This window comes from Aricia agestis, chromosome 17 (assembly GCF_905147365.1).
Source record: "Aricia agestis chromosome 17, ilAriAges1.1, whole genome shotgun sequence".
In the NCBI taxonomy this organism is placed as follows: Eukaryota; Metazoa; Arthropoda; class Insecta; order Lepidoptera; family Lycaenidae; genus Aricia; species Aricia agestis.
Genome location: NC_056422.1, coordinates 11,982,127 through 12,007,839, shown reverse-complemented (window position 1 = coordinate 12,007,839; position 25,713 = coordinate 11,982,127). Strand labels below are relative to the sequence as shown.

The following is a 25,713-nucleotide window of genomic DNA, read 5'->3' as shown; positions in this document are numbered from 1 at the left end:
TAATTATTTTTCTTCATTATTATTTTTAATGAATCAATGATGGGTGGTTACATTCTCTAAATCTCCTTAATATTCTAACCTGTGCACTGTACAGTGTACAGGTTAATGTACAATAACAGCATTATCAATAGCAATTAGGTTATTATCTTCAAAAGTGTGCACTTTTTTACTTTCTCAATGACAATTTTTTACACTATATTAATCTTAGCATAATGTTTTAAAATAACTTTGAGATTCTGAAGCTAAAATACATATCAGTGTAAACACATAACCCACTGTTTTCCCAGTGAAAAGCTATGAGTATGAAAAAAAAAGTATTTTTAATTCATTTATGCTTATCTTGTATCCTGATAACGGTATTTAAATATGAAAGTGCAATAATATGTACTTCCATATCTACTTAAACAAGTGTTAGCGCACCCACTTGAACATTACATTTGGCAGATATTTGCAGACCTGCGCATTGATTCACAACGCCTGTGCGACTCGGATTAGAAAAGATTAGAAAACTTACCGCACGGTTATTGGTTAACGCTGGGCGCCGAGCGCGCTTATTGGCTGTCACACGTTGATAAATCAGAGTTGAAGAAAGCATTGTGAATCAGGCGTTTCGTGAGCATTGGAATTACAAGTATACTATTTGTATGTGTTACGCTCAAAGACCGAAATCGCTAAATGAGCGAAAAAATGGCTTACAACGCGTTGTGGTCACAGTGAAACAGCCACGACGCGTTCTGGCAATCACAAAAAGACCATAACGCGAAATTACCACGCGTACCTACTACAAAATATTTTGTAGTACGCGTGGTAATTTAAATATAATCTTCCATACCTATGGACGATTAATCAATCAAGAACAAATCAAGAAGAAAAACGAATAGCATATCAGCCACGACACGAATTTCGCGTTATGGTCTTTTTGTGATTGCCAGAACGCGTCGTGGCCGTTTTCATTAGAGCCACGACGCGAATTTCGCGTCGTGGCTGTTTCACTGTGACCACAACGCGTTGTGAGCCATTTTTTCGCTCATTGAGTGATTTCGGTCTTTGAGCGTAACATATGTACAATACAAGTCCACTATTTGTATGACGCAACCCGAATAAAGCTTCTGTACATCTCTCGATTTTACATTTTCAAATTCAACAAGACCAACACTTATCTGACGTAACCCGTAAACTAAACGTGGACATGCGTTATTTATTTACACAAGGATGAAATACCAATGACACAAATGTGGACTTTTAATCGAAAATTAATATAATTAATCTATAGAAGTTGTACATAGATTATGTAATCAAACTCTTCCCTTGCAGCACAGCTTGATTAATTATTATAAAACTTTAAGCCAGAAATATTCTAACTATGAAACTTTAACTTCATAGTGTGATATTATAATTTGATGATATTTCAGAGCTGGCGGCGACAAGAACCTAGACATACCGCCGCCGGCGTCGTCGCTTGACGCGTCGTCGTTCGGACCGGCTAGCGATGCCGCGTCCGCGCACCGCCGCCGCGCCGCCATGTCGCGCGCCAGAGCGGAGATGCACTCGCTGTGGTGCGACACCCTGTATAAACTGTCGCTGGCTAACCATTACAGGTGTGTATCCTTTCAACCAAATCAAGAAAATAATTTATATCATTCATTCATAAAATTACTGTCGCGTAACATCTGCAAAGAACTTCCAAAATGTATGGATACAATAAACGAAAGTTGCGGTTAAAATTTTGTAGGATAATAATCACATGTAAATGAAACAATATCACACAAACACACTTTACACATTATCTTTATAAGTTTAACATTTTTCTTGATCGCTTTCTTTTTACCAGAGACGCGACGTTCTGGCTGCCTCACAACATGGACTTCCGCGGGCGCGTATACGCAGTCGGCCCGCACGTATCCGCACTGGGAGCGGACGCGGCGCGCGCGCTGCTTCGCCTGGCGTACACGCGCCCGCTCGGCCCGCGCGGCTTACGCTGGCTGAAGTTACATGCCATCAACCTGACTGGCGCTAAGAAGCGTGCAACGTTAGATGAGCGGTGAGCTTTATTTTATTTTCCGTTTTCTGGTCCCCGTAACACAAGGCCTATATTAATTAGGGACGTGATGTGCATAATCCATAGAACTACATAATATATCTATTCAAATAACATTATGGTAGGAATCACTTTTAAACATTTTAAAAAGAGATTGTAATAACTATTACTAATAATCAATATCAATATTTGAATTTGATACTAATTTATAGGCTGTGCTGACGGACCTACGTAATTTCCTCCAACTATCAATGTCATCCATTATAAAATCTTCGACTGCTTAACTAATTTTCAGGTTGGAGTACGCAGACAGTATAATGGACCAGATCCTGGACTCGGCGGACCGGCCGCTGAACGGCGCTGGCTGGTGGCGTGAGTCTGAAGAGCCGTGGCAGACGCTCGCCTGCTGCATGGAGATCGCCAACGCTGTGCGCTCGCCTAACCCTGAGGGTAAGAAAATTAAAATCTTGTATAGGCATTCCAAAGAATGACACACGAGGTAAAATAAAGACCGCACACTACTGTATCGAGATTGCAATAACTTTTTGACAGTCATGATAAGACATCGCCTTAAAGTTTATGTGACAAATTAGAAGCGATAAACAATAACAATAAACTTTTGCGTCACATGTAAGTACACAAGCGTGTTGTTTACAAATTGTGTACTGCAAACAGTATATTAAATACGAGCTTTTACCCGCGGCTTTGCTCGCGTTAAGAAGTATTATTATAAACAAAATTTCATCCCCTATTTTTACCCCTTGGGGTTGGAATTTATCAAAATCCTTTCTTAGCAGATGCCAACGTCATAACATCTACCTGCATGCAAAATTTCAGCCCCATCCGTCCAGTAGTTTGGGCTGTGCGTTGATAGATCACCATGTCAGTCAGTCACCTTTGAGTTTTATATATATAGGCGAGCCTGCGGTTTCGCTCGCGTTAAGAAGTATTATTATATACAAACTTTCATCCCCTATTTGAACCCCTTGGGGTTGGAATTTATCAAAATCCTTTATTAGCGGATGCCTACGACATAACATCTACCTGCTTGCCAAATTTCAGACCGATCCGTCGAGTGGTTTGGGCTGTGCGTTGATAGATCACTATGTCAATCAGTCAGTCTGTCACCTTTGAGTTTTATATATACAGATTTATAGTATCCTAATATTTTTATCGTGCCTTCAATGCAGGGGCCGTACCACGACACCGTTTTGAGACTCAAACAATCGTACGAGAATGTCGCGTCCTACTGTAACAAACGTGAAATTACGTTGTTAGAGCAGGACGCGGCATTCTCATCCGATTGTTTGAGTCTCAAAACGGTTTCGTAGTAGGCCTACAGGCTGATCACCTGATTGTCTGACAAGTAAGATGATCCATGCGTCGGATGGGCATGTAAAAAGTCGGTCCTGCGCCTGGTCTCTCGCCAGTCGTGTCGGTCTTCCGTCCCACTGGGTTATGAGAGTGAAGGAATAGAGAGTGCTCTTGTGTACTGCGCACACACTTGAGCACTATAAAATTACTCCTGCGTACCTGGCCTGGTTTCAATGAAACTGGCCGCCGTCAACGGAATCGGTGTGAGGAGTATTAATCGTGTCTTAACAGTAATGTATGTTTACAGAGTACATGTGCGGGTTCCCGGTGCACCAGGACGGGTCGTGTAATGGTCTGCAGCACTACGCGGCGCTGGGCGGAGACGCGGGGGGCGCGGCCGCCGTCAACCTCGCGCCCGCGCCCCGCCCCCAGGACGTGTATAGCGAGGTCGCCGCGCTGGTCAGTATCCGCTATATTTTGAGACCTTCAGCAGCATGTGCGGTTCCCGGTGCATAACGTAAATCTATATGACGATTTGATACTGCAATTTTTTTTAGGTTTGGCTTTGGCACATCTAGGCGCCAAATACGATGGCAAAGTTCTTGTATCCGTCCTACAAAAAAAACTGTCATTATAAAATTAAAAAATATATTCACAGGTAGAGACAATGCGTGCGCGGGACGCAGCAGCGGGCGTGCCACAGGCGAAAGTGCTCGAAGGCTTCGTGCGGCGAAAGGTCATCAAGCAGACTGTCATGACTACTGTCTACGGAGTGACACGGTTTGGAGCTAGACTGCAGATCGCTAAGCAGCTAAAAGGTACTAAGGAGCAAATATCAAGTGTACGATTTCCTTATAAAACTACCGTCGTTATTCAGGGTATGTTCCGAAATATAACTAAGTATACTGAGAGCTCATGAGTCATGACTTCTAGAACCGTGAGTTGTTCCAAAACATACGCTAGTGCTTTGATAATACGTCACACTTGTCGCATCAGTGGCACAACAACACAATATGGCGTCGAATACGTCATGTATTAACCACTGGCCATACTGTGTTTTATTTTGGAACCTAGGCTCAATATTTACCACCTTTTTCTCGTCGATGTCGCGAACTGCGAAATGGAAACTGAGAAATTTAATGTTCCACACTTGGAAACTTGCAGCGTTATTTTGCGTCTCCCTCCATACCTTGAATTTAACTTTTTCGTGATTGGCGTGTCAGTGTTTAAGATAATAATAGGTAAATTAGTAAGCATTCACTTATATATATTTCCAGACATATCGGAGTTCCCCAAGGATCAGGTCTGGTCGTGCTCGCAGTACCTGACCGCCAAGACGTTCGACAGCCTGCGCGAGATGTTCACATCCACCAAGCTCATACAGGACTGGTTCACGGATTGTGCCAAGTGAGTCATACTCATAAGTGTCAGAGAAATTGATTTGGTTGGGTTGGGTCGCATCGCAAAAACAACCAAAAGCAGTGTAGTTTTTTGCGATGCGACGTCGCAACGCGGTGTTGTGGCCTGGCCCTATGTTAAAAACAACTTGTTTCCAAAAGGCCTAACGCAACTTTAACATCTTGATTCAAATCAGATGTTTAAGTAACATTATGCTTTTTTGCTCTGTATCTGGCGTCCAGACTTTATTCCCCGTTTGAACTTGTTAACAAGGTCTTTAAAAAAAATCTCTCTATTTGACGACCCGACTTTATTCCTCGTTTGAACTGCTTAAACTGCCTTATTCGCTCGTGCTTAGTCAATGCATTATATTATAGGCAATATATTTTCCATATACGATAAATAAGATGCATTAACCAGCAATATTCCACAGGCTAATATCAAGCGTATGTGGTGAGAGCGTGGAATGGGTGACGCCGCTCGGTCTGCCGGTCCTGCAGCCGTACTACCGCCGCGCATCCAACACCCGCACGCCGCTTGATCTGACGCAGTGAGTATGATGAAACAAAATGGCGACTTTATTGGTGAAATACTCTAAAATTAAAAAAAACTCACTTTGTATAGTGAATGATTTATGCTTATGATCAACGATCTGTAGTCCATTTAAGAGAGCTTTTATAAGACTTATATTTCTTTTAGTAGAGCTTTTATAATACGTATTTGCAAACGCATTTAACGGCTATAATAATAATTATTCAGATGCAAAAATTCTCATTCTGTTTCACCTGGCATAGGATTGACCGTTTGCTTGTGAAGAGAGCAAGATTTTATTCAACTACACCACTAACAAATATCCTTACACCTACAGACGTCCGTGCACGATGAAGCAGCGCAACGCGTTCCCGCCCAACTTCATCCACTCGCTGGACTCGTCGCACATGATGCTGACGGCGCTGGCGTGCGCCGCCGCGCCGCGCCCGCTCGCCTTCGTCTCCGTGCACGACTGCTACTGGACGCACCCCGACACCGTCGACGTCATGAACCGGGTAACTGCTATCTAGCGTTCTCACACACCGCCCAGCTACGGCCACTCGCTGGACTCGTCGCACATGATGCTGACGGCGCTGGCGTGCGCCGCCGCGCCGCGCCCGCTCGCCTTCGTCTCCGTGCACGACTGCTACTGGACGCACCCCGACACCGTCGACGTCATGAACCGGGTAACTGCTGTCTAGCGTTCTCACACACCGCCCAGCTACGGCCACTCGCTGGACTCGTCGCACATGATGCTGACTGCGCTGGCGTGCGCCGCCGCGCCGCGCCCGCTCGCCTTCGTCTCCGTGCACGACTGCTACTGGACGCACCCCGACACCGTCGACGTCATGAACCGGGTAACTGCTGTCTAGCGTTCTCACACACCGCCCAGCTACAGCCACTCGCTGGACTCGTCGCACCTGCTGTGTGGCGTATTTTTAGCTAGAGGGTGTAACTACACACAATACAGGCTTTAATAAAGATAATTTATACCCTCGATAGAACTTTTATGTTGATGACATAAAGCATGGAAATTGGGATCCAAATTTGTCGCGCCTACTAATAGCACCAGTCGCTAGTCGCCCGTGAGATAGGCTGCGTCGTTAAGCCAAAAACCTGCCTGCGAATCGCCAGTGTAATAGAGCCCTAAATCAGTTTTGTGACTAAAATATGTGTTTTGTATCGTTACAGATATGCCGTGAGCAGTTCGTGGCGCTACACTCGCAGCCAATACTGGAGGACTTGTCCAAATTTATGGTTGAAAAATACAGCTACCCCGAGAGGTAATCTTTTAAAGCATTTGGTATCGAATGTTGCCTCGTCTTATATTCTTTGAAAACAGGGTACTTATATAAAGTAACACATTAATTGAGGAATAATAATTTCTTTAGCTTTGTTACTTATAATATAAGCCTTATATTGTTAGTTCTTATAGTGTGTATCGGCTGTTAAATATTCACAATTTATATATATAATTGATTGTACTGTCGGTTCTTGGTAGAAATTCATTTTAAACACAAATAAAACACAATATTACTTGCACTTTTTCCACTATATAGTGGATAAAGTGCAAGTAATATTGTGTTTTATTTGTGTTCACAATTTATTTTTATTTTTCAGTGAAATCATCGAGTACACGACGGGTGTGGCGAACAAGAAACGCGTTAACTCGGTCCTACAGAAGGTTCCAGAGAAGGGTACATTCGACATCAAAAGTGTCCTCGACTCGGTGTACTTCTTCAGTTGAAAACGTTGACAAGTATGTTTGTGTCTGATTTTTGGTGCTGATTGTACTTTATCCCTCTTACTAATTAAGATATTTACGCAGCCTATCTATTCAAGATCTGCTTTTTCTGTCTGTCATACATGGGCGTAGCCAGCCTTGGGCTCAGGGTGAGGCAGCAGTCAACCTTACCCCCCCCCCCCCTTGGTTTTTTTACGCGTTTTAATAGTAATACGGCTCGCTTTCAAAAGACCGCTGCGATGCGCGCGTAAAACGTGCACGCTTTTTGTTTCGATCACACTTTTTTTCATGTCGGCAAATTTTTTGTGTAACTTTCTTACGGTTATTATGATTGTAGTAATAGTTGAAAAAAATTTTTTTTTGTTTAGTTTGGCACCTTATAGGTCAGAGCCAGGGTGGGGCAAGCGCCCCAGCTTGCCCCAGTGTGGCTACGCCCATGCTGTCATATGACTTTTCCAATATGCCAGATAAAGACAAGTAGATGCAGTGTAGGCTATTATATATTTTTAGTAAAAGAGTGACTGTATTTGAACTGTATATTGATTGTGTGTTCGAACAAACAGAAACAAAGATATCCAGTCTTTGTTCCTTTCTTGATAGGAATATAATTTAATAATAATTATTATAATATAGTCGTTTGTCAATGCAGTTTCAAAAACCTATCATAATAATAATTCTTATGAAAATGACTGATTCTAAAAGCTATGAATTTCGATGTAAAATCTTACAAAACTGTCTTAAAATGTTATAAGTAAACTGCACTTTGTTACTGCCTGAAATAAATTATACCGTATTTTGACCTAAACAAGCTATCGCTGTATAAATACCTCGTTTTACATTAAAGCTTGAATTGTATTGGTATAATTGCTTCAACTTAAAAACACACATCAAAAGGTTAGACTGAGGTTATTAAGTGATTAAGGTCGTTCGCTGCGTAGAGCGTGTGCCCGGCGAGGGCGCCCGCCTGACCGTCGCGGCCGCCCGCGACGGCCACCCGTCTCTCGCAGCGGCCAATATAATTTCGATCGCGCGGGTGTACAGTCGATATATTACCTAGCCAACAGACGACGCTGACGTGTACAAAGGCGTCAGCCAATCAGCCCATTTGTCACGTCTAGATTGTCGACCCGTCGCCCGCGGGGCGGGCACCGCTGCACGCGCCGCCTCGCGGGTGGCCGCGACGGGCGCACGCTTAACGGAACGAACGCCCTTAGACTAGAAATTAGAATTATTTAAAGATAGACGGAAGTTATTCTTGAAATGACAACATATTGTTAAATATTAGGTATCTTTAAACACTGCAAAATAAGAATTCGTTACTGGTTAAATTTAACCAACAAAAGGAGATCCAAAATAGATGTTTTGCAAAACTTATTTTCGACAAGCGCCACCTAGTTTATTATGTAATTGGCCTCTTTTAACTTCCAAATAATAACGGTATCTTAATATAACCCAGTGATAATTTCTAATCCCCTTAGGGCCTGATTACACCTACCGAGTAGAGTGGCGAGTCAGCGCCCTCGGCCGAGCACATCTATACAAAACATACCGAATGCTAGGCCGAGAGTACTGTATCGCCACTCTTTCTCTCAGGTGTGATCAAGGCATTACCAGGCCTGCCCCACTCGCGCGTTTAGGTATCGAGCTGTAAGTACAAGAGGTACTTACTATCATAAAATATACGTTGGGTTACTAAAATTTGATTATTACTATAAAAAAGTTTGCTATTAGTAGCTATAGTAATTAAAAGAAGATTATTTTATTTTCTAAAAGGTGACAATCTTGATTTCGTCAGAAAGGGTACCTCTTACGCGATAGAAAGGGAGCGCACGTGTAGGCAAATATAATTGTAGGCACCTAACACTGCGCGGTCGGAATTTGAACTTTATAGTATCGTAGCATGAGTTGTTATTTTTTTAAACGGGTTTCACGAGTTGGAATTCTGTTGGTACTACTAATATATATTCTGTGGCATTACTAATAAAGATATGTACACAGCGTATATCGTAATCATTAATTAATATCCTCTATCTTTGTCTATCATGTGACTTTTCTAATAGGCCAGAAAAAGACCACCTGTAGAGTTGAGACTTGAATCTTTATCTAACATTACAACTCGACAACGATGTGATTTTAGACAAGCGCTGTTAATTTGCCAATTCTAAAGTTAAAATAAAGATTACAAGAAAGCTACATCGATAAAGTCACGTACATTGAAAATAAATCCAAAAATAATATTTTAAAAAGTCTTCTTCCATTCAGATCAGAAATACAATGTAAAATAACAATTTGTGTTATTCTCAACAAAATGTAATGTTTAATTTTCTATTTCAACAAAAACCTACAGTTATGCCGAATGCTTTATATTACTCGAAGGTTAGGTAGATCATCAGAACTGGAAGCCTTCTAAGCTACGAATAATAAAAACTAAGGAATCGTAACTCCCATACTATTACCCTTTTTAAATTTGGTTCCTTTCGAACTGTCATGTAACGTCAGCCTTTATACCGCTCAAGGCCACCTAAATATTGCAAATGTATAGAAATGTGTACCTGGTACACTTTTTTGACAAGACGTATTGTGGAGCATGTTTTTTGACGGAGTTACTTTTCCTTAGTTTTTATTATTCGTAGCTTCTAAGTAACTGCGACCGATACTTTATGGTTGCTGGTCGTTCTTAACTCTGGGGTCATATACAGGCAAACTTTCAGCTTATAAAAAATTACAAAAGTCTGGCTGCCGCTTGTTCTTGGGCTATTGTATAGTTATTCGCTGTAAAAATAATATAGTATGTTATATAATAATATGTTACTTCAGTTCCTAATATCAGAATTCTTTGTTAGTGGGTTATAGGGTCTCGAATTTGCAGGCAATGGGTTACTAACCGACTTGATATCGTAATAGTAGATAATATCATTATTTACAATCAACTGTAAATTGTGAGGAAGTAGCTGGCTCCTAGTCGTTTCAGATAATTTTTATGCCATTTTTGCATTACACTCCATGTTCAACTGATTAGTGCAATTTGTATTTAGTCTGTGATTTGTAGTTTTTATAAAAATAAAAATTGAAATACCTATACGTACTTTTTTTTCTTTATTACCCAGAGACATGAACTTTCTTTCTTGGGATCCATTTTAAAATAATTTATTTACTTAGGGTCAATTTATACTAGTCGAGTCGCATCGAAGCGAACCAACGCTGATTGGCCTAGCAGAAGCAATGTGCGCGTTATATTCTGGAGTTAAGGTTGAATTTCCTATGTTCAGTTTTTTAGGAATTCGCTTCGATGCGCTTCGACTCTGCGCTAGTATAAATTGACCCCTATTTTGTATACGATAACTACATTTCACTATGCTTTTTATGTTTTATCCCAATTTAATTTAAATATGATTGGCGGTGTTAATATTATATTTTTTATTTATCTTTAAAACGGTACATCTAAAAATAAAAACAGATCTTTAAAATATTATTTAATTCTGGTACAAAAAATATGTAAAGACATTGAAAATTACAACATGAAATATACTAATCTACATACAGCACAAGTTTTGAGGTTTCTACATTTACCCAAACAAATAATTTAAATATTTGGCTACAGTGCGCAGTCTGATCTATAATATTTTGTACTATGTAGGACGATGTAGCTGTGAAGCTTAAATATTCTAACATTTTTAATATATATTTCAATAAGGCATAATAATAAATAAGGTAACAGGCCTTGGAATAAATTAATCATTATAACACCTGTACTCAGGCCTTGTACCACGAAACTGTTTTGAGACTCAAACAATCGGACGAGAATGCCGCGTCCTGCTCTAACAAACGTGAAATGACTTTGTTAGAGCAGGACGCGGCATTCTCGTCCGATTGTTTGAGTCTCAGAACAGTTTCATGGTACAAAGCCAGTTTCGTAGTAGGCCTACAGGGCATCTTGTTCATTATATTTTTTAGTTTTTACATTTTATCTAAGTATAACAGTATAGATTGTTTCTTAAGTGCCTTACAGAATTTATTTTTATTATTAAAATCTATTTTAAATTTTTGGGGCACATACATTTGCCATTAGGACAATGACGATTTTTTATAAAAATATTTTGAACTACCAAGCGTGGAATTATGCCCCTACATTTTAGTTAAACTTAATTTAAGAATTGATTGTATCATTATATCCGCTTTCTAAGATTTTTCTTGCAATAAAACCTTAGTATTTGTGCCATCAAAGTTAATCGTGCAATCGTAGTATAATTTATAATGTTGTTCTTCGTAGGAGAAGGTATGAAGTTTTGACAATAAATATTAAATTGACATTTACGTACGTTGATTCAAAATCTACACAACCAAAGCTTTCATTGCGAGGCTGCTAAAGCAACATCGCGTCGCATATTTGATTTTGCGTGCACTTTTACGCGTATTACGCATATCAGTGTACTGACAACTCATATCGTCGTGTTCTAACCCTTAAGCTTCAGTATTAAAATCATCGGGCAGCGGGGCGGGAGCGGCGTCGGCGCGGAACAATGTATAGATTTATATGGATAAGAGGTCTAGTAGCCGCGGGCCGTTCGCCACTAGACGGCTTATCCCCATAATTCATAAACCTATAATTTATATGGATAAGCCGGCTAGTACGGTTATTCGCCACTAGACGGCTTATCCATAATTCATAAATCTATACATTGTGCCGCGCCGCCGCTGCCGTTCCGCTGCCCGCTGATTTCGAGACTGAAACCTAAGAGATATCTGATTAATACAACGACTCGTCTCGTCGTATTATAACCCTTATAGCTAAGTTCAGTAGTAGAACATCATGGTGGCGTGCGTATTATCTGCGGTGACGGCGGTCCGCGGGCGCGCGCCTCGCGGGGAGCTGCCCCCTGTTGTGCTGCGTCGCTCTACTGCAGATGGACTGTAACATAATATACATAATGTTTTTTTTTTTATTGGGAATAATATTCTTTACTAGATTATATTATTTTCAACTTGTTTTAACGCGCAAGAATCATAGGTAACTTTTGTTACACGACGTACACGACGTAATATATGATTAATGATAGGTACCGTCAGAGATTTTGATTCGTAGGCTGATGGTGGACCTACCTATTTTGCTCGTATTACTTCAAACCCGGCCAACTTGACGACTTTCACTAAATTGATGTTACCCGACAAAACAACATAGGTCCTCCATTCTCCATCATTGTTAGCTATCATCCGTATGATTATGTAGAACTTATTTCCTCGAGATTTCAAATCAATAGTCAATCCTTATAAATTATGTAATTTGTTCAACAAAACGTCGTCGTGTGCCAGTTCATTCTTCGCCTTGAATAAGGAAAGTCGAGGACGTTTCGTTGCACAATTGACATAAAATGTGAGAATTGAGGTTGAGTCGGAGAGGAGGAAATCTCGTGGAAACGACTAATGATATGGGCGTAAGTCCAATACCTAGGCGTGAGGTTGTCAATGTCCACATCTCCGAGGCTGAGCCACTGCGGCACGAGCTCCTCGCCCGGTGCCGCCATGTCCAGTACACCAGTGTATAGTAGCAAATCGTCCATTAATATCTAAAATAGTTGAAATGACTATTAAATAAGCATTACTTCCTTAGTTAGGGGTATTAAGTCAGCTAAATCTGGTGAAGCTAGAGCCCTGCCCTCAAATTAAAAGTCTTCTGACAGCTGCTATGTTATGACAAGGACCCGCTAACTGATTATGTATCTTGCAACTGCAATGCATCAGGCGTTTAGATATTACATGCATAATATTTTCAGTCAGGATTTTTTTTCTGTGTGGCATCAAATTAGTTACCATATTTGTAGCGCCGTTTCAAAATTACCAAGACAAACTAACCGCTAACTCTTTTACGCCCCTCGTAGGTGTCTTCCCGTAGTTCCATATCTTCATACCGAACACAGATATCGGAGCGTCAAATACGAAAAATACCCTGCAAAAATATTTATGGGAAAAGTTTTTAAATCAAATAAAAATTTTCATCCTATTTTAAAAATATATTAAAACTACATAATATTACAAGTCAATAAAAACTCATAATATACTGCCTCAAAAACACCTCAGAAACCCTACATTAATATATCCACATCGTACATCGAACAATAAACCAACCTGTTGAGCGTATTAGGAAGAACAGGGGCCAGCCACGAGTGGTGTGCGTCCGCGGCGCGATTGTGTCCGTCGACGAGCCGCGCCGGCGTGCGCACGTCGCGACCCGCCCCCACCCCGCCGGCCCCGCCCGCCTCGCCCGCATCTAACACGTTCACGCTCGCCGGATACGCGCATACGTCTGAAATGACGTAAGTAATTTACATTTTAAGAAACGGGATTTTGCTTAAGGTCGTTTTGCGGTGTACAAACGGCCTAAGGGTACATTTAACACAGCAAACTGTGGCCCGCCGGGCTTTTTCAGTGGCCCGCGTGATGTTAAATGGCACCATGACTTTTAAATCGTTAATTTTAAAGAACGACAATTTTTAGCCCTAAAGGATTTTGCAGGTTGCGGCCCGCGACACCAAGACAAAAACATGATTGTGGCCCGTATAAAATAAGTTTGAGTACCTGATTTAGAGTATTACGTTACGAGTTACACATAGCATCAATATATAAAAAACAAAATGGCGTATTTTTATTTTTTTTTAATTACACGCAGGGGCTTTTGTAATTTTTAAAATGAATGATTGTTTCCTCAAAAAAGGTTTATTCAAACTCACTCGACTCTGTGACCTCTATGGGATTTCCCCGTGGGTCGAACAGCTCAACCCCCGTCAGCCCCACGTAGTAGGGGTCGCCCCACGTGGAATAGATGTTGATCTGCAGCACGAAGCCCGTTGGCACGTCCTCCAGTCCGTAGCTCCGCCACGACATGTCCGCGATGCGGTCTAGAGCTTCGTTCATACTGAAAAGTGCGTAAAATAAAATCGTAACTACATGACAGCGAAGTGATCATGGCGAAATATTGTAGGATTATTTCATGAGTAATAGAATTCATCTATGGTAATAGCTAACTCCTCCTTACTAAGAAAACTATACAATATGATGAATATTACGCTATTGTCAACTATTGATGTGCCTCCGGAAAACATACAGCATTGTTTTGAAGAAAGCAGTGTATACTTATCTGTTTCGGTCTGTTTTATCTTCATAAACGGGTTTCGGTAACTTAACTAGATGGCGCTAGGAGCGATCTCTATGATGGAGCATAGACCAGCAAGGGGGGGCGCGCCTACTACCTACCTACCTACTACCTTAAAAAGTCACTTAACTGACAAGTACAAAAAATTGTATAGCTTGTTTATTACCTGCTTAATGATATTAATATTTCCCATAGAAAATGTAATCCTGTAGACATTTAAACATCTTAGGCCCGATTCGACCAAACTTGAAGTTACACGAGTATAACTATCATGAGAATAATTTTACTCCTTTAATTTACTCTAGGATATTATCGTTTGCATTTTACCAAGTTACTCAAAGAGTATGAAATAAAATGTCAATTATAGTTCACAACAATGACATAAGAAACACAAGGACCCCAAGCAATTGTCTATGTATAGAATTGATTACGTCAAGTCGTCGAGAAATGCATAATCATATAACTATCTCCTTTTTGCTTATGCTTTTTTACGTAAGTGAAAAAAGATAACTGTAAGTTTGAGTGTTTACCATTTTGAAAGAAATATTTGCCAAAATGCCTCTTTGCGACCAAATCAATTGTCATCCGCCATTACTAGCCTGCAATATATTTTGTAGTAGGCAAGCTGTCAACGTACGTAAACAAACATTTATTTTAAAAATTTCGACATTAATCTAGTTATTATTGGTAAAAATTCTTTTAGGAAGTGAAATTTGGAGTGCCGAAACATGACCACGTGCAGTGTTATTGGATGCCGTACTCGAATCCCAAGAAAACAACCAGATTTGTCTTTACATCAGTACAGTTTAGTATTTTACTTCGAAACACACCAGATTTTTTAAATTCAGACGACTGTGTTTCCTTAAAATGATCTATTACAAAAGGTTATATTAATATCACCGCTTGGTTTCCTATATTTTTGATGTTTTCCGTATAAAAAACGTGGTAGTGATATTGTATGAACAATAGTGATTGCCTTTATCGATAATTTTATTTAAAGTTTTTTTTTACCTAATTTTATCACTTTTAGAATGTATATGTGTTTATTTGAACTACTTTTAGATTACCTAATGATGAAGCAAAAAAAAAAGAGTGGATAAATATTATAGGTGCAGAAAATATTAGCATGAACAAAAAAAGGATATATATATTTTGAAGAGTGGTGTTTTAAATAGGACGTTGGGCAGAATAAAACTACAAGATGATGCTGTACCATCAAAAACATTATTCGTGGAGGCTTCATGTAGACGTTCTAAAAGTGTTAAGTTTGTTAACCTATTTAGAAATAAATATTTTGATTTTGATTTTTGATTTTTACTAAGCGACAAACAGTACCTGGTTTGTGCTCATAATATTATAAGCTCTATGTGTAAGGCCAAGTTAGCCTCTAAAAAGTTTGGTGTTCTTAACAGAACTAGGCAGTTCTTTAGTCCGGAGTTTCAGTCCAGTCGCTTCACTCTGCATCCTCTATCATTTGTATCACTGGGGGTACCCTGAAGTCTGAGGATTTGTTTGCAATCATACCTCATGCAAATTGTAATTTTTCACCATCGTTCCACGCGAAAAATATACCATCCACATCACTTTCATGAGTGATAGACTTCGACCGAGCGTTTTTCGCGTAACTTTCTGCCGCGCACTGTAAAATTCTAGAACGAACTGTCACCAGTAGTATTACTGGACCAGTACGATATGCAAACCTTTAAGAAAAGAGCATAAATGAAAGGCATAGTTTCTTTTAACAAATTTTTTATTTCAATAAATAAAATTTAAAGAAATGTCAGTTTACTGCAGCTAACTACTAAACCTATATTTTATTTGTTGGACTCAAGTAACACTGTGGTAGCACCCAGTTGAATAAACCACCTTAGACAAAATTAATCTTGTCTTTACTTTTATAAAAATTGTAAGTGAGCAGAGGTCACCAGTTTTTTTTTTAATTTATGTTTATTATAGTCACCTTTACTATTATTTAGAAAAGTATCGTTAATGTGGTTTTAGGGTTACGTACCCATTTGGTTAAAATCGGGACCCTATTACTAACACTTCGATGTCTGTCCGTCTGTATGTCACCAGGCTGTATCTCAAGAACCGCTATAGCTAGACTTCTGAAATTTTCACAGATTGTGTATATCTGTTGCCGCTATAACAACAAATACTAAAAATAAAACAAAATAAATATTTAAGGGGGGCTCCCAATTTCCATATAAGAAACGTGATATATTTGGCCTTTTTTGCTCGTAATCAATAATGATAGCAATTAGGCACTTGAAATTTTCACAAAATCCTTAATTATATTATTAATAATAAAATTAAAATATCGTAAATATTTAAGGGTAACACCATAAAAAAACACAATGTGTTGTCTACTTTCACTCTATACCGGTACGGAACCCTTCGTGTGTGAGTCCGACTCGCACTTGGCCTATTATTTCATTCAGTGACGTCTCTTGTAAAATTCGCCGTTTTACTTTTTAGTCCACAAAATTTGAATTAAAAGACCAAATTAGGTGTTTGCCTTTACTATTATTTGGAAAAATATCGATATCGATATTTTATATCGTCTCTAGTAAAATCCGCCATTATTAGCCTTCAAATTTTGAAGGCATGCGCGTTCCTTTCCTGGTTATATCATGTCTTGTGTCTTATGTCATTGGTTCACAATGACACCGACCGTGACAGTTGACACCCTGTTGTGCAACTATTCTCAGTTTAATATTTACTCCACCAAAATAGCCCCTGTAAATATTTACTCCCGTGTAATTACCTCATTCTTGGATTAGAAGTTGGAAAAACGCAAAACCAGCTTACTCTTATACATTATCATTTATATTGGATCATTTCTATGATTATATATAAGATCCAATATATATGATCATTTGATCATATCTGCTTATTACATATGTGGTCATATGTGGTTTCAATAGCCAATGGAGATCGCTAACGCTGACAGGTATTGACGTCAGGGTTACTAGATCTCAGAGATTTCGATGTGTCAAAAGACATCGTCATTTTAATATGGCTTGCTTTTTGTTATTTCAGCAAGATTATCCAAGTATATAATTAGAAAAATAATTATATTACATTATTTGAAACATATTAACGACCAAAAAATAAAAACTCTTTTTTATATTAAATAACTGGCAACACCTATTTCTATGACCGTATTGGATCCAATCTCTCAGCAAATGTCAAAAATCTATGATCAAGGAAGAAATGAATCATATGTCTATCCTTTATCCATTTATCCTTTATCTAATCATTATCCAATATCATTGACTCAATGATCTCGGATCCAATATATATATGATAATCTAATATCCCCCTTAGATTAGGAGACAGTTATACTCGAGTAAAATTTTACTCCAGTTTGGTCGAATCCGTCCTTACAGAGCCAACGTAGTATATTATAACATTTTATAATTAATAATACTGATGTTTACAAATGACAAACACTCACCTATTACCACCTATCGGTATATGCTGCACGTAGTCGTACGCGGCGTGTCCGGGCGCGCGCCGCAGCAGCGCCGCTCGCTCGCCGCACGCCCGCTCGGCGGGGAAGCTCGTGCGTACGCCCGCGTGCATCGCGCCCGCGTACGATAACTCCATGCTCGCGTTGTAGTTCCATAAGCGGATGCCTAGTTGTAACATTGTAATTAATAAAACTCAATATTATTATGGTTACATTTAAAATGCTCAAAGTATTTACATTGCCAAAAAACAAAAAATAGAAATTGGAGAAGTTTAATGAGACGTTGACAATCAAGCACTTTTTAAAAAAAATCACGTTTCAATTATGCATCAATTATGCACACATCGGCGTTGTGCGCCATTGAGTCGCATTGTGCTCTGCAATTGAAACACTCACAAATTTTCGCGTTAGGGAGATCGCAGACGACAGACTTTTTGTGCAATGGCGATTGGCTGCGCCATGCCGACAGTATGGGCGCCGATGACTCGATGGCACAAAAAGTCTGTCGTCTGCGATCTCCCTTAAGTTTGCAGGTAAGGGTAAGGGTCAGTTTAAATTATATAAGCCATTTTGATTATTGCACTTACAACTTACGGCAACAACATTATGGCAAATCGTACTTATATTATACCACAAATTTTCCATAAAAAATAATGTTGCTATATACCTGTAACCTCAGTAGGTTCACTCAGCTCCATAACAACATGGCAGTACACTCCGGGACCGAACTCTGTACACCACATATCCTTCATATCGGTGGTGACATTTCTGCCGTTGAACAGCTGGGAACAGTCTAGGAGTTTGTGCGGTGGGCGGTCGTCTTCTGCGGGGGCGGTGTAGGCGTACGCACGATGTACGGGGATGGACTGGTCGCTTCTGAGGATGTCGATGCCTGAAAAACATTAATTAAGCTTTAAATGATGTAACAGGTTAAAAAAGGAAGGGAATGCCAACTGTCATTGCACAATACACTCCATATTTTTACCTTCTCTGTCAACTAAATTTATACTCTAAGGGTCAGTTTATAGGACTGAAAGAAAATTAATTTTGATTAAAAATTCCGTGCCGTGTGGACTTTTGAACTTTTTTTTTCAGACAGGCTCATTGCATAGCCACAGTTTTACATTCATAAGGATTACGTCACAATTTAAAATTAAGCGTTGCACGTCACTTAACGGATGCGGTATTATTACGAAACTACGAACAGGAGATGAAATGAGAAAGCCAAAACTCATTGAGCTGTCATTTTCATACGGTATTATCGTGGCATACAATCAGACTCAGCGGGGCTAAAAAGGTCACATTTAGCAATTCCTTTCAATCTATTCAGCAAATGAATTGTCAAAACTGTCAAGCTGACAAAGTCAAATTAGTACGAATTACTAGACTTTTGCGATTAAAAAAAAATGAATCATGACATGATTCATAATATGATTCTCCAAAGCGAACATTTTAGCCCCGATCTCCGTTCAGACGACGCAGCACTCCGCAATGCAACGAAGCAATAATGTGGTTTTATTTATGCAAATTACTACCTGTCAAACCAATCAGATGCTTGCTTCCCCAATTGGACATCAGCGTTAGTACAATAGTCTTCGTGATACATTTCTCCTCATCATCAACTTCATCACCATCAGCGTCAGGGCTCACGCTGTTTTTGTTATCGTCAGCTGTTTGTGGCCTTTCCTCCAAAACACTGGAGTCACTCATAGGATCACTTTCTTGGAGTAGCTCTTGAAAATTGATGTCATTGCTCATAATCGCCTCGAGGATTTTGGAATCTTTCGTGAATAGTATTGTCTGAAAGTTTATTACATCATGGTATAATGGTTCCTTAACATTATGGTAAAAAAACCGAATACATTTTCAAACTACTGGCATATAATTGAAAAAATAATATGCGTACATAAATCGGTGTAATAAACTCCAAATACTTGGAAACGTGTGTACAAGACCTAACAAGGGCAGTCAGTCAAGGAATGATGATGGTGACAAACCGCTGCAAACAGGTAGCGGTTTGTCACTATCATAATTTCTTGAATGCACAGTTTGCGGAAAATGTGCGAATTTAAAATGTCGTGACACACACGAAGACCGTACCGCCTCGAATATATCTGTTTCCCTCACGCTTTATTGCTCTCTCCTTTCTTTAGAAAACATGTTAGTAAATTGCAATACATTTTGTGCGCAAATAAAAGTCTTATGTCTCACTTGAAAGTTGAAACAGCGACGGTTCAATGATCAATTTCCACCTGGTCGCATACACACGTTTTCCGTATTCGATTTCCTAATGTGGAATTACGATTTGGAATTCCGTGAGAATAGCGCAAACGTTCGTTTTTCGCACGAACGCGCAGGCTTGCAGTCGAATCGTACGCGCAGAATCCGTTCCGTTCGGAAAGCAGCGAACGTGTGCGTGGGTTAATGTATTTTCTATTAATTCCATGCATTCAGATTTCTGAATACGGAAAACCAATCTGTATATCATACGCGGAAAACGTGCCAGCCTTAAACAGGTGGAAAATTGATCATTGTAGAACAATGATAATAATCAATCAATAGCAATATAATCAATCAATAATAATCAGCAATAAAACGTGAGCGAAATAGACAATATATTCAAGGTCTTCGTGTGTAAGGAACACGACATTTCAAATTCGCACTTCTACCTCAAGTGCAGTCAAAGAATTACAATTGTGACAAACCTCACCTGTTTGCAGCGGTTTGTCACCATCATAATTCCTTAACCGACAGTTGCCTAACGGAGTGTACTCACGTCACCGGTCGACGGCAGCGGTCCCGTCAGCTCGCCGCTGGAGCGCGCGATCTCGCCGTGAAACACGACGCGCTCGTCCAGCTTCACCTGCACGAGCCGCACGCCGCGCGACGAGTGGATGCGCGACTTGTTGTAGTTCTGCAAATATGTAATGTCATTCTAGGTAATATAAGGTCTTGATGTCTCTCTCGTTATTCGTAGATATAGTTATAATACGAAATGTATGACTCATGACAGCATATTCATAAGACTGTATAAAGTGTTGTAATAGTATTACATACATAATATTCTATTTAAAATAGAATATGTAATAGTAGAAGATGAACATCCAATAATTACTTAGATTGTAATTCAGGTTTAGTATTATAAAACTGGAGACATTGCTGAACGTACACTTTACACATACAGGTTATGGAGTATAGATATGGAGGAGAACTATCTCTGTATGTAAAAAGTGTCCGCTGAAATGCGTTAAATTAGGATGGCGCAAAGAGAATATAGTCACTACGTGGGTGGCGCTGCAGGATAAATTTTAAATCATTTAGCAGCTTTTATTTCAGCTATTTTAGGTTATATTTTTCAAAATATATTGGTACTAACCCAGTAATTCTGTGACTCGGCTATTCGGCTAACTTCAATTTATATTTTGTCACCAACGGCTACATTCATTCCATACCCTTTGCTAAATTTGCTGCAGCAAGCGCCACTCTTGGAGGATTTTTCAACTGTTATTTACTGCGTACAGCTGGACACTTTTTCAAATATCCCCCATATAAGATAGTTCTCCTCCATCTACCCTCCATAATACAAGTACAAAATTGAAATTGTTTTTCTTTCCTCTGTATTTGCACACAGGCTTTAAATAAAGTCTTCCTTAATAAAGACAACTATCAAGACTTTTGAGCAGTGGCGGCCTTACACATTGCGAGGCCCCAGGCGTGGTCTTTGCGATGCCCTTTGTCTTACGAAAAAACACCTTGCGAGGCCCCTGCAAGAGCGAGGCCCCGGGTAATGGGGATTGTTGACCTTCAATGGCGTTAAATTAGCAATAAATTTGACCAACATTACGTTTCGAACTTTTGGTAAGCTTCTCGTATCAGCTTTCACATGAGAACTTGCATTTGACGAACCAGCCATTATAAATAAGATTGAAAGGAAATTTAAAACATATGCAGAGGTCAATTGGCCGCCGATGATGACGTCAGAGCGAAACTTTAAAAATTTATTGAATTTTTTTTTATGAAATAAGGGGGCAAACGAGCAAACGGGTCACCTGATGGAAAGCAATTTCCGTCGCCCATGGACACTCGCAGCATCAGAAGAGCTGCAGGTGCGTTGCCGGCCTTTTAAGAGGGAATAGGGTAATAGGGGAGGGTAGGGAAGGGAAGGGAATAGGGGAGGGTAGGGAAGGGAATAGGGTAGGGGATTGGGCCTCCGGTAAACTCACTCACTCGGCGAAACACAGCGCAAGCGCTGTTTCACGCCGGTTTTCTGTGAGAACGTGGTATTTCTCCGGTCGAGCCGGCCCATTCGTGCCGAAGCATGGCTCTCCCACGTATAAGAATACCCCCGCCGATACTAGCCAACGAATTTCAAAATTATTTAATTTATATTCTTAAAATCGAAAAAAATATAAAAAGTACATATTGTGATTTTTTTTGGACAATGCCCATTGCCATGTTCGCCACCCCCTCGGGCCGCCACTCCTTTTGAGTGTTCTAGAAGAATATCATACCCATATCCTCAACAGCGCGAGTTGTACGCGGTCCGCCAACAGCAGATACAGCGCGAGAGGCGTGGCGTGCGCGGGCGCCGCCCACGCGTGCCGCTCGTCACGCGTGCGTACCACGCCGTCTGTTACCGTGGACGCGTCCGCAGCGTCGACACAGTCTGACCACACCTGAAAATGTAATCTTAACCTTAGCTGGAGTTTTATTTTAACACAAATTAACTTCAAAATAGTATTAAAGTATTGTTTAAGTATTATGTAACTATGGTAAGGCCGCAATTAGTGTAACTGTACTGTAGCGGACCAATACGCGAGTCATGAGTCATGACACGTAGTGACTAAATATTATTTGTCAGAACGTGAAGTGTAGTTTCGCACCACTGCGTAACTATAAAATTAAAAAGGTATATCGATATTATATGTTATCTGTAACACCTTTCTAGAAATTATAATATATTAATTTATATAATTTATTAATTTCGAGAAAGACGATTAAGTAACTTTCTAGAAATTAAATATTAAAATTACCTTTTCTACGCCTACAGGATCGCCGTTAGAATCAAACAGTTCGATTCCGTTTAATCCAACCAAGGATTTATCTCCCCAGTTTGAGAATATCTTTATTTCCAGCAATCTCCCTTCTGGCAACTCCGGTATGATAAATTCACTTTTGACTGTCTCCCTCGTCCTTTCATTGCTAATTGAATCTTTTGGTATTTGGTCATTATTTCCTTTAGATCCTGATCTCTTTTTAGTGCTGCGCCGATGGACATTTTCTGCTTTCGTCTCCTGCTTTCTTCTTGATCCTAAATATTCTGAAAGCAGTTTTTAATTAAGAATCAGTCACACAATAACAGTTCAAAACGAGACGATAAACGGCGCAGCGCTGCATTTCCAAATTACCACTCGAAACTGAACTTTATTGTCTACACAGAGTTCTGAGAGACGCTATGCGTTGCTAAAATTCGAATAACGAACTGCATCGGGTACCATAGCCTGCGTCACAACTTTCTTACAACTAGTCACTGATCTTTAATTACGTAGAGGTAGTAACTAAATATTTTGTATCACTGTCATATTATATAATACTAGCGGCCCGCCCCGGCTTCGCACGGGTGGACATTATAAATCTATTGTGTCTGCGATTCCCATGATCGAGGTAATAATAATTAATATTTACGTGGACTCTCCGGGCGAGCACACCCGCGCGGCGCGCCATGACGACGCCCAATTCGCAACGTGCAGCAGAAATCGTAATATTTTAATTTCGCCATAACATTAAAACCAAACGTCCAATTTTAATAATTCAAAGATCAAATATTATCTACATTAACTGTACTTAGTAATGAAATATATTTTTTTTTATAAGAATTAATGCCATGAGTAAAATAAAGGTATTTAAATGTAGTCCAAAAACATTTCAAGATTTTTTAATAAAAAAATGATTATTGTGCCTCACTCAACATAGATAGTGTGTCGCGGACTTTTTTGTAGATATTTTTTTAAATATAACCATAAAATGTTCTAAGTAATTGTAGATCTTTTGATCTACAATTACTTAGAACATTTTATGGTTCTATCTTTTATAGTTTAGGCAGCGTACGCGAAAAAAGTAACATTTCTGGTTGATTTTTTACACCTTGCGTCCGAAAATCCCAAATATCTTACGGAACCCTTTTTTTTTCAAAAATAAAATTTAGCCTATGTTCAGCAGAATTAATGTAGGATTCCAATGGTAAAAGATTCTTTCAAATCGGTCCAGTAGTTTCGGAGCCTATTCAAGACAATTCAAACAATCAAATCTTTCCTCTTTATAATAGTAGTGTAGATGCAGTCTTCGGTGTAATCGGCGGGGGTATTCACAATGATTGTTTTAAGTCAACGCGTTGAACAATAACCACGTGGTGTACGTTTTTACGTTTTCGAATCCGAGACGTAAGAGAATTATGATTCCTCGCTGACCTTTAAACTATGCAGTAGAGAAAACCTTGCAATAAAAATAAGTATCAAGAAAAGTCCTTACTAGTTCCCAGTATTACGTCATCGAAGTCCTCGTCGATCCGCAGGTTGGGTCGCGCGTGTCGTGGTGTGACGTAGTGCGGTAGGAGGTCGGACAGGAAATCGTTGGATAGACCCTCCGTGTCGCCCCAGTCGAACTTGCTGCTTTTCCGACGACCGTTTGATATGGAGCCTGAGAAATTTCCAGGAAAATAATGAAAGACAGCAGCTCTTAACCAGTTATTTCAAACTCTTAGTCAGAGTTTCTTTATCCTAATGGGTCGTCTAAAGGTCTTGAGTCCTGACTGGACAGGTAGAAAGGTCGGATACTAAGTACCAGTGCTCTGAATTTATGATATTATTGTTGGGTTTGGACTTTGGTATGTATGTTTCAAAACAATTTCCAGCCTATCCTTATATTTTATAGATTTTATAATAATTGAGTTTATAAATAAGTGAGCAGTAAGAATGAGAACTACAGCTCGACAAGACTTTAAATTAACGTGGCGAGAAAAGGAACTAACGCTGTTTTCATACAAAAACGACATTTTTGACAGTTTTCTTTACCAGCAGCGCCAATTGACATATTCATTTAAAGCCTTGGAGCACTTTACTCACCATTACCGTTCCGTAGTGCCCCCGCAGAATGTGCGGCTGTTTGTTTGGTAGTTTTCGCTAGATCTGTCGCTGTTGCGTCCAAGGAGATGCGACGAGTCAATCTGAAATAGCAAAACATTTCAACGCTTCAAGAACGATAGTTTAACATTCAGATGTTCGTACACTGACCTATCGCTAGTAACGCACCTGCACCGCACCGCACCTGCGTCTATCGTCCGAAGCTTTGTGCTATGAGACGATACACGCAGCACTACGCATATGCGGCCGCGGCATAAACTCACACACGAACATTTTTCTATCGCGCTTGTCTGGGGGGGGAGGGGGGGAGGGGGGATGGGCAACCGCCCAGGGCGTCAGATGAGGGGCGCTGAAGGCAAAGAAAAGAGGCGCACATTTTTCAGCACTAACAGCACCCTGGGCCTGGGCGGCGAAGAAATCTCTCCCAGGGCGCTGGTAGTGCTGAAACTGGCCCTGCACCCTATATGCACCTGTGTGCGCATTAGAAACAAAGGTCAATGTACGAATTTCTACGTGCTTCATGACACTTTATGAGGTATAATAATTGCTATATGGGTCAACGTTCGGAGGTTCAAAGTAGATAATAGATTTAAGTCCTATACTTACGTTGTAATATCATCAAGCCATGAAATATTTTTGTTTTGTCCTCGTAAGTTTTCCAATGTTTTTGACCTTTGGGCCATTTTTTATGTTTGATTAGCTGGAAACAGTGTCTTCAATGTACACAAGAATGTGTTTTTTAGCATTTATGATTCCGGATAGTGAAGACATTTTATTAAAACTACTTAGTTACTCTGAGATTATTTAGATTTAAATACATTACTAAATTGTATTGTTTTCCCACATTATACTTGAAATAAACTGAGTAGTTCCGACATCTAAAAGCATCAAACTCGTTACCATGACTACAAATTACAATGTGTACGC

General features: G+C 39.8%; 2 protein-coding genes across 2 annotated transcripts in view; one reads left to right on the top strand and one right to left on the bottom strand.

The window, feature by feature from the left end:
• Nucleotides 1-7,114, top strand: part of LOC121735611 (DNA-directed RNA polymerase, mitochondrial) — a 34,438-nt gene extending 27,324 nt beyond the window's left edge. The window contains exons 15-24 of the mRNA XM_042126477.1: nt 1,413-1,598; nt 1,832-2,041; nt 2,334-2,488; nt 3,660-3,811; nt 4,011-4,170; nt 4,630-4,759; nt 5,184-5,300; nt 5,619-5,796; nt 6,473-6,564; nt 6,902-7,114. Coding sequence (XP_041982411.1) covers nt 1,413-1,598; nt 1,832-2,041; nt 2,334-2,488; nt 3,660-3,811; nt 4,011-4,170; nt 4,630-4,759; nt 5,184-5,300; nt 5,619-5,796; nt 6,473-6,564; nt 6,902-7,028 — 1,507 coding nt within the window. The 3' untranslated portion in view covers nt 7,029-7,114. The remainder of the gene's footprint in view (nt 1-1,412; nt 1,599-1,831; nt 2,042-2,333; nt 2,489-3,659; nt 3,812-4,010; nt 4,171-4,629; nt 4,760-5,183; nt 5,301-5,618; nt 5,797-6,472; nt 6,565-6,901) is intronic.
• A 4,600-nt stretch (nt 7,115-11,714) lies between these two features.
• LOC121735612 (katanin-interacting protein-like) lies at nt 11,715-25,654 on the bottom strand. Its single transcript, XM_042126478.1, has 14 exons — nt 25,393-25,654; nt 24,769-24,869; nt 24,176-24,343; nt 22,681-22,967; nt 22,159-22,323; nt 20,424-20,561; nt 19,183-19,447; nt 18,315-18,539; nt 17,633-17,813; nt 13,751-13,935; nt 13,149-13,326; nt 12,876-12,969; nt 12,471-12,589; nt 11,715-11,934 (listed from the first exon to the last, which is right to left on the bottom strand). The coding sequence occupies exons 1-14, from the start codon at nt 25,467-25,469 to the stop codon at nt 11,820-11,822; spliced, it is 2,298 nt and encodes a 765-aa protein (XP_041982412.1). The 5' UTR covers nt 25,470-25,654; the 3' UTR covers nt 11,715-11,819.
• Between the last annotated feature and the right edge of the window lie 59 nt (nt 25,655-25,713).

Coding starts and splice junctions, on each gene's coding strand:
- LOC121735612 (XM_042126478.1), bottom strand. CDS start 25,469: ATGGCCCAAAGGTCAAAAACATTGGAAAACTTACGAGGACAAAACAAA. Junction 20,562..22,158: donor TCGCGCTGTTGAGGATATGG/GTATGATATTCT, acceptor ACATATTTGCAG/AACTACAACAAGTCGCGCAT. Junction 19,448..20,423: donor CGCTGCCGTCGACCGGTGAC/GTGAGTACACTC, acceptor ATAAACTTTCAG/ACAATACTATTCACGAAAGA.